This window comes from Eriocheir sinensis, chromosome 50, assembly GCF_024679095.1.
Source record: "Eriocheir sinensis breed Jianghai 21 chromosome 50, ASM2467909v1, whole genome shotgun sequence".
Classification (NCBI taxonomy): Eukaryota; Metazoa; Arthropoda; class Malacostraca; order Decapoda; family Varunidae; genus Eriocheir; species Eriocheir sinensis.
The window spans coordinates 5101219-5113708 of record NC_066558.1 but is presented as its reverse complement, the minus strand read 5'-3'; the positions used below and the strand labels follow the sequence as shown (position 1 = coordinate 5113708).

The window sequence follows — 12490 nt, the reverse complement described above, 5'->3', positions numbered from 1 at the left end:
CTCTTCCATTTCCTCTTAATCCTCTTGTAAACCTTTTAAGAGGAAATGGAAGAGGAATTTAGAGGAGGATTGAGAGGTTTAGGAGGGGATTAAACCTCTTCCATTTCCTCTTGACCCTTTCCATACTGTGACGCCGACATCTGCGTCACAGGTGGAAAGGGTTAATTAATAGGCCATGTGTTCTTGGTGTACTTTAGGCCCTTAATTCTCAAACATTTTTGGCTCGGTAAATATTTCAAAGAGGGGTTGCAGGTTGGGTTCTCACGAGTGTTTTTCACTTTCATGGTGTAGAAGCCTTGTCAAACTATCACCAGACTTGTAACACCACCTATGGACATACCTGCAACCTCTACAAAAGCCTTAATAAATGTGGGTAAATCTTTAACCTGGTAGCAGTGACGGGCCAAATTTGTTGCTTTACCGTGTAGCAGCGACGGGCCAGATTTGTGCCATGATTTAAACCCCCAAAAATAGATGATACATAATGTGATCACAAATGCTTTGACATATATTATGAAATGGTTTGTGTGAGGGGTGATTTTTTCTCATTTTCTCGCTTAGGGGGACCATTAAGAAACATGATCCCCGCTGCTACAGGGTTAAATGATTGAGAATATGGGTCTTAAAACACTAACATCTTCTCACTCATATTTCTGTATAATTTGATGTCTGTTTGGGGTTTTCTGGGTAGTAGAAGGTTTAGCAGAGTGAGGAATGAAAAACTGAATGAGGTTATTACATTCCACAACCATTATTTTTCATAGTTTTCCATTCTCTCCTTCCTGTAATACAATGAACAATCTGCACAAACAAAATGTAGATGCTCAACTGCAAGAGTAGTCTTTCTTAACGACAGGAAATTCTGATGTAATTACTTAACAATTGAGTTTTGGAAGTAAAAATATAGTGTTAATGAAATAGAGGAAACAAATTAAGAGGGTTTGTGTTGGCTGTTGCTAATGAAATAATGTAGTTAGAGTGTGAACGAAATAACGAAGCAAGTCAGAGGGTCAGGGTATTGATACTAACATTGAGGAGTGGGTTTGAGTATTGAGGGGCGGGGAAGGTGGCCTGAAGGAGGGAGAGAGCAGACCGGAAGGCAGCCTGGCAGTAAGCGTCTTCCCTCGGCAATAAAGGTACAGTGAACATGTTTTTTTTTTTTTTACAGGAAAGGAGACAGTTCAAGGGCACACAAAAAGCAAACATTAATAAAAAAAAGCACACTACTCACTCTAAAAAAAAAAGAGAAGGCGAAAGTGGACAGGATTTGGGAGGAGGAGAGGAGGTCCTGATACCTCTCTTGAAAAAGAGGTAAGTCGGAGGAGGAAATACAGATGAAGGAAGAGTGTTCCAGAGTTTACCAGTGTTGCTTGTAATGTTTTCAGAATTAATCATCAGTGAATATTACCACAGTGTTTTCAGTCTCTACACAGTGTAAACAGTTTCATGTATCTGTCCATGAGGTAATCTTTCTAGTTTTTTGCATGTATAGATATCTTCATTCACCGACTACAGTATTCTGATTTTTTTTCTTTCTTGATTTGAGTTTTTCTGAAATGTGTACAGAGTGGTGAACATCTTTTGATTCGGTTTATATTTGCAGATCCAGCCTGAGCAAGTAGCGGGGGTCTGCAGTACTTTTAGGGTTGCAGACGGCCAGCCAAGACCAACAAGATTCCTGTACTGAGTGAGTGAAACTGGTCTGTACAAGTAACGTTTATTGCATTACACACTAGTACAAACATCACTCTCACTCTTGCTCCAAACAAAACAATAATTCATTACTCATTCATATTTGTTGAGTGGGATGGTTGAGGTAAAGATAAGTACTCCGTAAATTATACACAAAAGGGGTTAACAATTTGCATACAGTGACGCTTATCCTTAGTAGCCTTCCCTTGGGTAGATATTTCCAGTGGCAGTGTCTGGGGGGGCTTAGAGGGCTTAACCATTCTCAAAAATCATCTTGGCCCTCACATTAATTCTGAAACTTGGCTGAACTATTCTCAAAAATCATCTTGGCCCCCACATTAATTCTGAAACTAGGCTGAACTATTCTCAAAAATCATCTTGGCACCCACATTAATTCTGAAACTAATTATTGTTCCTTTCTCTCGGCACAATCTTGGTTTCCCATTGCATTAAGAAAGCCTCCCTTGCTAAAGACATAAGAAAATGATAATTTAATCCTGAAGCTGCCACTGGATATTTCACTTTGTCAGGACACTCAGATAGATACATTTGTGGTCTTGTCACTAAGGAGATGACCTCTCACACATAGCAGTCATGATACAGAAGATTTCACACACACACAACAATGATGATTACATGCTCACATTCACAGCAGTAATGATTAAATGAATACTAATTACCAATATACACAGCTTTAGATGATGGAGGCGTGGAGAGTTACAAGATGGACACAGACAGGAGACACGGGAATGACGACAAAGAGGGTCAAAATTAACATAAGGTACTCTACTAAACTTCCTTTTGTGGCTTACACACTCCCACATCCCCAGCAAAGGTACTCTACTGACTTCCTTTTCTGGTTTACACACTCCCACATCCCCAGCAAATACTGTCAGGCAGGTTTGCAGCAAGTACAGAGGTATGTAAGGTATAAAGGAAGACAGTATGTGTTAAGAGAGGAGTGTTAGGTGTTTGTGATCCTGTTTTGTTACCTGCTCTGCGCATTGTGGAGAGTACCTTAGTGACAAGACCAGAGTGCAATGTCTACCCAAGTTAAGATTGGTTTACAGTTTTCTTATATGGCCTTTGTATCAGTGTGGTGTGTTTGTTAGTTTGTACACCATTCCACTTATTAACCACACTAAGAAAAATGTTACTTCACCAAATTAACCTGGTAGCAGCAGGGATCATGTTTCTTAATGGGCCCTCCAAGCGAGAAAAATGAGAAAAAATCACCCCTCACACAAACCATTAAATAATATATTTAAAAGCATTTGTGATCAGTTTATGTATCCTCTATTTTGGGGGGTGTTATATATCATGGCATAAATTTGGCCCATCGCTGCTACTGGGTTAAGGAAGTATAAAAGAGAATATGGTAAAACAATGAATGGATATCAATCTTAGTTAATTTTCTTATTATTTCTTTAGTACTGAGTGACATTAGTGTTACTCTTATAAGAGGCCAATCAGGTAAAGAGGGAGGGGTGCAGACACTATGAGCTGCCTGTTCAGGGCCCCCAAACACAAAGGTGGAATGGTGAATACAAATTGCAAAACACACCTTAGTCTTTTCATGTTCTAGTGGCACAAAGTAATGACAAATACCAGAGTAAGGACTAACACACACTATCCCTCCACAGATCCAGTGAGCCTCATGTGCCCTGCGTTGGTGTCATCAGCTTCAGCGTCACAATATCCTGCCTCGGTGCCCCTCCATTCTTGGCGTGGAGGGGCCACCTTCCTGACCACTTCTTTTGGACTGGTTATGATGCCAGTTAGAAAGATAGCATTGTAAGAGTTCGAGAGACTCCTCCCACTTTGACTTTTTCTTTTCTTTTTCTTTTTTAATAAATTTTTTTGGGCAGATTTATGTTTTTAATTTCTCCGGAGACTCTTTGAAGTATCAGTTAAGTGAAAATGGAACGTGCTCCTCCCGAATACATCCTCCTGCTTCAATACACATCTACACCTGCCAAAAGTCTTGTCAATAGATTATACAGGTAGTGCTACATTCAGTCACTCAGTCCTTTCCATAGAGTTCAAGTCATACACAGTCCAGGTGACACCACAGCACCAAGATGACTAACACCCTTCACTCTTGCCTGATTTCGTGACACTAGTAAAGTCAGGAAATCATGAAGGGTGTTAAGTAGTCATCTTGGAATGGTGGTGTCACCTGGACTGTGCGTCACAGGGCCAGCAGCAGACGCTTTCTAGTCCATAACTTGAATTTCATGGAAAGTGACGCTAATTCTGTTCCCCAGGAACACCTGCAGGCAAAGGTTCTCCTTCACATACAGGATGGGGTGGGGCTACATTTATTTTCAATGAAGGTCAGGGCCCATAGCTGGCTTAGGCTACTCAAGGAGGCTCAAGGGCTATTGGGCATGAGTAGTGAAAGCCAGCTATGATGAGTGTATGTCAGACTGTGTGAAGCTTAGTGTCATGAATGGATGTCTCTTATCCATTCTTTGTGTGTTAAGGGATCTGATATACACGTCCATGACATCTATAATGAATGAATAAGATCCTCCATTCACACAACTTGACCCAAAGCTTGACACCAACTCATTAGACTCTGACTAAGGCATGGGTCAAGTACTGAACCTTTGAACTTCTTGGAAAATAAAGTTCTGACCTGTTCCACCTTGCCCTGTACATGAGGAAAAACCTTCTCCTGCAGATGTCGCCGAGAAACAGACATGATGGACAACACCTCGAGCACTGAAAGTGGAGCGATGATGATTATTGACACCTTGGGATGGCGCTGCAACATGAAAGTGGAGCGAACAATATTACTGCCAACCTTCCACGACTTAGGAACTTACAATGTGCCAACAAGACGATGAAAAGCTACACAACCCCTCCCTAAGAATAACGTCCTACAAGTGAAGTGAACGGAGGTTATACCGATCTTATATGACTGAAAAATAATGTCACAATAAAAACACTAAAAAAATCTACAACATCCCACTCTTATAAATACTGTACAGTCTTTTGGCCTACACACCACTCTTTTGTGACCCCTACAGTTAATAGGAATGTACAGCCTGTAAAGTAAAGGCAAATAGGGGGCATACACTAAACTGATCAAGGCCTCAGTGCTCATCTTTGTCACATTAGCCCTTGAGCCTGTGGAGTGTATGTACAGGGCAAATGTGACATCCGGGTTATCTTAATTTAAATTCCCCAGGTTTTCCGAGGTACCCATTCATCAACCAGACCAAGAGGGAGGACTGAACTACTGGGTGAGCTGGGATATCAAATGACCAGACCAAAAGGGAGAACTGGACTGGGTGAGCTGGGATATCAAATGACCAGACCAAAAGGGAGAACTGGACTGGGTGAGCTGGGATATCAAATGACCAGACCAAAAGGGAGAACTGGACTGGGTGAGCTGGGATATCAAATGACCAGACCAAAAGGGAGAACTGGACTGGGTGAGCTGGGATATCAAATGACCAGACCAAAAGGGAGAACTGGACTGGGTGAGCTGGGATATCAAATGACCAGACCAAAAGGGAGAACTGGACTGGGTGAGCTGGGATATCAAATGACCAGACCAAAAGGGAGAACTGGACTGGGTGAGCTGGGATATCAAATGACCAGGCCAGAATCGAACCCAGGCCTGCAGTTTTCTAGCTAGGCCTGTACAGCAACACAGAATTTGTACACTGAACCATAAACAGGGAGACGAAAGGACTAGTATAATACAAAAGTGCGATGGGAGATACTTGATACATAAAGTGTTTGAAGTGGGAAAGGTATAAGTTAACACAGACATCCTTCTTTCCTCACACATTCAACATCTATACATTAACTTCCAACACCCTCACTTTTGCACATTCTTAATAAACCCGTCAACATCCTCACTTTTTCATCTACAACATTCTTACATCCTTAGACGTTCATCCTAAACATCTTTGTACACTTAAACATCTTTCTTTCAACAACCTTACATACTCCTCCCTACCTTATCCATTCACCCTTATCCATCCTTACTCTCCTCTACTTCATCCTTGCATCCTTCTATCTTCATCCAGTTCCATCCTTACATTCTCCATCCTCATCCATCTTTGCATCCTTCCAACCACACTCATTCATAACAGTTTGACGCTTAAATATTCACTCTCAAAACCCTTCCGACCTCACACACCTTCCTTCAACACACATACAGAGGCGGTTTGGCAGCTCAGCACTCAGCGTCCGCCCTCCTGGCCACCACCGAACAGCACCATGATCAGCACAACGGGGACAATGTAGATCCACTGTGGGAGGAATGAAGAAACCATAAAATAAAGACATGAGAAGCTTAGTATAGTGATTTTACTTGTTCAATGTTTAATCCGGTAGCTGCGGGGATCATGTTTCTTAAAGGTCCCTCCAAGCGAGAAAAATGAGAAAAAATCCTCACTCACACAAACCATTTCATAATACATATCAAAGCATTTGTGATCAGATTATGTATCATCTATTTTTGGGGGTATATATCATGGCACAAATTTGGCCTGTCGCTGCTACACGGTTAAGTATTCTGTACTGGTTAACCATTCCTATCGACTATACAGATAAAGAGAAATGGAAATGAGAAAAAAAACTGCATCCTGTCTTTATTTGCTTACTCTTAAACTATTCTGTACTGGTTAACCATTCCTATCGACTGTACAGATAAAGAGAAATGGAAATGAGAAAAAAAACAGCATCCTGTCTACTTGCTTACTCTTAAACTATTCTGTACTGGTTATCCATTCCTATCGACTATACAGAAAAAGAGAAATGGAAATGAGAAATAAACAGCATCCGGTCTTAATTTGCTTACTCTAACTATTCTGTGACTGAATGCCTGTTTCTATTAACTAGTACTTCTGATTCATGATTTTTCAGGAGGTCAAACATGTATTTTCACTGTGCAGATGAGGAGAAATTAGCAATGAGAAGACACCCAGCATTCTGTATTTACTTGCCTACTCTTTAACTATTCTGCAACTGCCTGCCTGTTTCTATTGACTATATTTCTGCTTCATGATTTCTTAGGTGGTCAAACATGTATTTTCACTGTGCAGATGAGGAGAAATTAGCACAGAGAAGACACCCAGCATTCTGTATTTACTTGCCTACTCTTTAACTATTCTGTGACTGCCTGCCCGTTTCTATTGACTATATTTCTGCTTCATGATTTCTTAGGAGGTCAAACATGTATTTTCACTGTGCAGATGAGGAGAAATTAGCAATGAGAAGACACCCAGCATTATGTATTTACTTGCTCTCATGGATTAACTCATTTCCTACAGGCATTTCTATCATCTATACTTCACTTCCTCTATGATTTTTTCCGTGGTCAACCGTGCAGAATAACTTTGCGGGTGAAGATAAATAAGCAATGGGAACAAACTCTGCATACTTTTTTAACTCAATTACGGTGTGCATCCTTCTCATGGCCATTTCTATTGTGTTCTCCTAAACTCAAAGGAAGAATAACAATTTTTTACCCACATTCACAATATATACTTAACCTGGTAGCAGTGATGGGTCAAATTTGTGCCATGATTTAAATCCCCCAAAATAGATGATGCATAAACTGATCACAAATACTTTGATATATATTATGAAATGGTTTGTGTGAGTGATGATTTTTTCTCATTTTTCTCGCTTAGAGGGGCCTTTAAGAAACATGATCCCCGCTGCTACTGGGTTAAAGGAAGAATTGATTTTTCTTTCACGCTAACGATATTTAACATTCTTGGACACGGGCTTTCATTCCATCACATATTATACATACACACATTACATATATCTCCAACTTTCACAGCCACACAGACACACATTTCCACACACACATACATGTAGACCGACAGTAAGATGGCGCCACTATAAACACTTCCCAGCACCATAACAGACTGGGCCCCGCTGAGAAAATCTACCGGCATTATAGGTGGAATGTAAATAATAATAATAATAATAAAGAAATGAACAAATCTGTACTCACATATTTGGCCAGGAAGGATCTGTTGTCTTTCCCCTCGGCCTTTTCGTTCTTCATGGCCTCCAGCTTCTCAATGTAGGTGGCTGTGTCGGGGCTGTAGGAGGGAGGAAGGGAAATTTATAAAGCAAGATAGGTACTGAGAACATATATGCATAGATTATAGAAATGAACAATGCACATACAAGTTATAATAATGCATTCAAATTTAGGAAGAAGAAAGGTGGATAATAGAAAATTGAATACCATGAATAGCATCTTAAAAAATATATGTAGGTTACAGTCCAAAGAAGAAAGAAAAGGATGGGAGAGGGAAAATATTACAGGAAGGAGAGAGATGAGAAAATACAAGATGATAAAGACTTGAAGAATGGAGAAAGAAGAAAAAAAAAGGAATGAAATAAGAAAAGAATGAACAAAAGCAATTGCAGTAGTTCACAAATTAAAGAAAAAACACAAAAAGGACTAGACTAATACAGATATGGAAACAAGACACTACAAGCATATCCCTGTACACTACAATTACATAAACACACACACACACACACACACACACTTACACAGGGGCAGGGATGGGTGAGCGTATGATGACGGTGGTGTTGTGTTGGACGGGGGGGTCAAGGGGAGCCTCACCCCCACACACTGCCACGGGGGGGAAGATGCCGACCCCCACCACCGATGTGCCGCCCCCATCCACCACCAGGCTCAGGGTCTCCGTCAGGCTGCTCTCGTACATCTGGCACTGGGGCGGAGAAAGGTGCCAATGTTTTTTTTTAGTATTTGTTGTTAGTATTTTGGGGGCATCAGGAAGTATTTGTAAGTAGATTCTGGATGTTTGTTTAGTTTACTTATTCTGAACAGCAATATTTGTGTATGTTAGTATTTGTGGGCTTTTTTTCATTATTGTTTCTTTTTTTTTTTTTTTTTTTGCCTTGTCTTGTCAAACTACCACTGGGCTAAAAAAAACTACCCATGGAAATACCCAGAACACGAAAGCCTTATCAAATTTAGGTATGTTATCCCTGAAGTGTCAAAGAAAATGGGCCACAGACAACTTCAACCCTACCCTGCCGTCCAGACCCCAATACTCACAGCCTTGGTGAACGTCGATACATGGCCCTTATCCTCCGACCCCTTCTGGTAGACACGGATGCGGTAGAGGTCGTTATTATCTGCCAGGGCCTGCGGGAGGGACGGAGAGAGGGGTGAGGCACGGGGGAGTGAAAATGGCAAAAGAAAAAGGCACGGAAACAAAGATGAAGAGAGAGAAAGAAGATGGCAGCGGAAGATAGGAAGAAAGGAGAAAAGTAAAGTTGGAAAGTTTCGTTTAGTCGGCGCAACATCTGTGGTCATATGCCGGAGTGAGACAGATGGGGAAGGAATTATAGGCGAAAGGAACAGATCCCAGGAGACAGGACACAACCCCCAATTAATACCTGGTACCCATTCACCGCTGGGCGTAGGATATCGGAAAAGCTGCCCAAATTTTTCCACTCTGCCTGAAGAAAGGAAAAGGAAGGCAGTAAAGGATAAAGGGATGAGAGTAGTGGCAAATAAATAACGATGGAGAGGATGTTCAAAGAGAAGAAAAAGGAATGAATCAGCAGAGGACAGACAGTGGTTATGAAGGGAAAGGAAAGAAAGGCAGATAAAAGGAACAGAAAGGAGACCAGTAAAAAGGGACAGTAGAAGTTGAGGGAAAGAAAAGTAGATAAAATAAGAGATGAAAGGAAGAGAAAGGAGGAAAGACAGTAAGGAAGGGAAAGGAAAGGAAGGCAGATAAAAGGAACAGAAAGGAGACCAGTAAAAAGGGACAGCAGAAGATAAGGGAAACGAAAGCAGATAAAATTAGAGATGAGGGGAAGAGAAAAGAGGACAGCAGGGAAAAACAGAAGAGAAGGAAAAGAAAGGAAGATGAAAGAATAGAAAGCAAGAAAAAGAAGACAAGCAGAGAGGGAGGAAGGGAAAGAAAAGCAGATGACAGCAGAGGCAAAAAAAAAAAAAAAAAAAAAAAAAAAAGACTAGCAGGGAGGGACAATAGAAAAGAAAGGGAAGGAAAGCAGATTAAAGAAGAAGGAAAATAGAGAGAGAAAGGAGACCAGCAGAGAGGGAGGAAGGGTAAGAAAAGCAGATGAAAGCAAAGGCAAAAAAAACAAGATAGCGGAGAGGGACAATAGAAAAGAAAGGAAAGGAAAGCAGATTAAAGAAGAAGGAAAATAGAGAAAGAAAGGAGACCAGCAGAGGGGGATAGTAACATGAAAGGAAGTAATAACATAAAAGAACAATAAATGATGGAACTAAAATATCATCAACGCATCACAAAAAATATCAACAACACATCACAAAAAATATCATCAACGCATCACAAAAATATCATCAACGCATCACAAAAAATATCATCAACGCATCACAAAAATATCATCAATGCATCACAACTCAAGCAAGCATCCTGTGGCCTCACCCTAAGCTTGGTGTCCAGCTCTGCGGTCCAGGTGCGTGTGTGGCTGATGACAGCGCTGCCAGACTTGACGGACCGGACCTGGATGGTGGAGCGCGGGGTGAAGACAGGGTCGGGGCCGCCCTCCAGCGCATCCTCCACCACCAGGGTCAGCTGTCCATCGAGAAACTCATCCTCCTGCAGGGAAAATGTAGGTTAAGAAGGTTATAAGGGAATGAAGAGAGAATGTGGAAAAGGAAAACTAAGAGAAGGAAACAGCGAGAAAAAGGGGTGATGTAGAGGAGGAAAAAGAGAAGGGAATGAAGAGAACGGGGTAAAGATTGGGAGGGAAATTAAGACAGTGTGGTAAAGGAAGATTAAGATCTGGATTTATGATGCGCAGGGCACCTGTACAGGTGCATAACATGCATATTTGTGTTGGCTGTTGGGGGGATGGGGGAGCCGAGTGTGCAGGGGAGGGGAGTGAATTAGGTGTAATTGTTCGTGTTGGTGTGTTGTGGTGATAAGTGAGTATGTATTTGTTTTCTGAATGAGTCTATTGTATCACAGTCTAAAATCTGTTGAGGGAGGCTGTTCCAGTCATGTATGGTGCGTGGAAAGTTTGAGTGCTTGTATGCATCAGTGTTAGTATGATAAGTTTGGTATTTAAGAACATAAGAACATAGGGAAACTGCAAGAGGCTGAGTGGCCTACACAGGGCAGCTCCAGAATCCCCCCCACTACTCACGACGGGTGAGGTGTAGTTTGAGGGGTTACAGGTAGAGGCTTGATCCTCGTTTACCTTCGGTATGGGCGTACACTCCAGTACCCTGTCACCTTACTGCACCCACACCTCACTGCCACCAGTCGTCCTCGTCCATGTAGCTATCCAGTCTACTCTTAAAACAAGCTATTGTCCCTGCACTAACTATGTGATTGCTGTGTCTATTCCATTCCCCCCCCCCCCCACCCTATTACTAAACCAATGCTTGCCTATATCTCTCCTAAATCTATACTTTCCTCATTTAAATCCATTACTGCGAGTTCTATCCTGCTGGCTAATTCTCAGTACTTTACTTATATCGCCTTTGTTGTAACCCTTGACCCATTTGAATACTTCTATCAGATCTCCCCTACGAGTATGTTGACTGTTTGCGTTGTGTAGGTGCGTTTGTGAGTCAATGTCAATGTGAGTGTTTGTGATCTTGTACATACGTGTAAGTCTGTGTGCTTGTCTTTATATGTGAAGAGGGTCCATGTTTGTCTGTTGCTTGATAAGTGTTGTGATGCCAGGCGTTCAGGTGTAATTGTTTGTAATGAACCAAACCGCCTTGGTGTTGATTTGTTCTAACCTATCAATGTTTCTGTGTGTGTGTGTCAGGTTATGTCTAACTTATGGCAAAACGTATCTAATTTATGGCAAAACGTATCTAATTTATGGCAAAACGTATCTAATTTATGGCAAAACGTATCTAATTTATGGCAAAACGTATCTAATTTATGGCAAAACGTATCTAACTTATGGCAAAACGTATCTAATTTATGGCAAAACGTATCTAATTTATGGCAAAACGTATCTATCTAATTTATGGCAAAACGTATCTAATTTATGGCAAAACGTACCTATCTAATTTATGGCAAAACGTATCTAATTTATGGCAAAACGTACCTATCTAATTTATGGCAAAACGTATCTAATTTATGGCAAAACGTATCTAATTTATGGCAAAACGTACCTATCTAATTTATGGCAAAACGTATCTAATTTATGGCAAAACGTATCTAATTTATGGCAAAACGTATCTAATTTATGGCAAAACTTGTCTGATTTGCCGGACTAATGAAAGAGAAAGAAAAATGGTTGAAATCCGCCGTTTTTCCTCCTTATGGTAAAAACATAACTATGGGAGCTTTGTGGATCCCTACTTAGTGACCTTATTTCCCTCTTCCCGCCTTTCCCCCGCCCCTCCAATGCACCGGCCCCTTCCCCGCCATACCTGCAGTCCCCGCGCCCCGCCCCCCGCCAGCAGCAGCAGCGTGAGGGCGGCAAAGTGACATAAAAGAGAAGGAGTCGCCATCGTGGACACTCTCAGCGGACGGCGGATCAGCGTTACCAGATTATCGTACCTACTCAGAGCTTAGTATTTACCGGTTTCCGAGCCATAGCATCGACAAAAAGCACCAATAATCAACCATTTTAACGATAAATGTATATGAAGGCAGTTATTGGGGTCGAGTAGGCAGTTTTGGGGACGGAAATTGGCAAACATAGAAGGCTGAGTACGACAATCTAGAAACGTTGCCGGCTGTGACGTCACGCTTTGTTTACATCACCCGCCATCTTGATTTTGCCCGTTTTCCCTTTAGAGTTGTCATTG

At 41.5% G+C, this 12490-nt stretch overlaps 1 protein-coding gene across 1 annotated transcript; it reads right to left on the bottom strand.

Moving 5' to 3' along the window:
• Positions 1-1705: 1705 nt before the first annotated feature.
• Positions 1706-12263, bottom strand: LOC126982291 (ER membrane protein complex subunit 10-like). The gene is made up of 6 exons (XM_050834287.1): positions 12110-12263; positions 10137-10310; positions 8768-8857; positions 8236-8417; positions 7682-7772; positions 1706-5963 (listed from the first exon to the last, which is right to left on the bottom strand). Exons 1-6 carry the CDS (start codon positions 12188-12190, stop codon positions 5895-5897), a joined length of 687 nt encoding a protein of 228 aa, XP_050690244.1. The 5' UTR covers positions 12191-12263; the 3' UTR covers positions 1706-5894.
• Between the last annotated feature and the right edge of the window lie 227 nt (positions 12264-12490).

Bases quoted from the DNA above. Each gene is read 5' to 3' on its own strand.
- LOC126982291 (XM_050834287.1), bottom strand. From the start codon at position 12,190: ATGGCGACTCCTTCTCTTTTATGTCACTTTGCCGCCCTCACGCTGCTG. The intron at 8,418-8,767 runs GTGAGTATTGGG...TCTCCGCCCCAG, and splicing joins TATCGACGTTCACCAAGGCT to TGCCAGATGTACGAGAGCAG. The intron at 5,964-7,681 runs GTGAGTACAGAT...TTCCTCCCACAG, and splicing joins GATCCTTCCTGGCCAAATAT to TGGATCTACATTGTCCCCGT.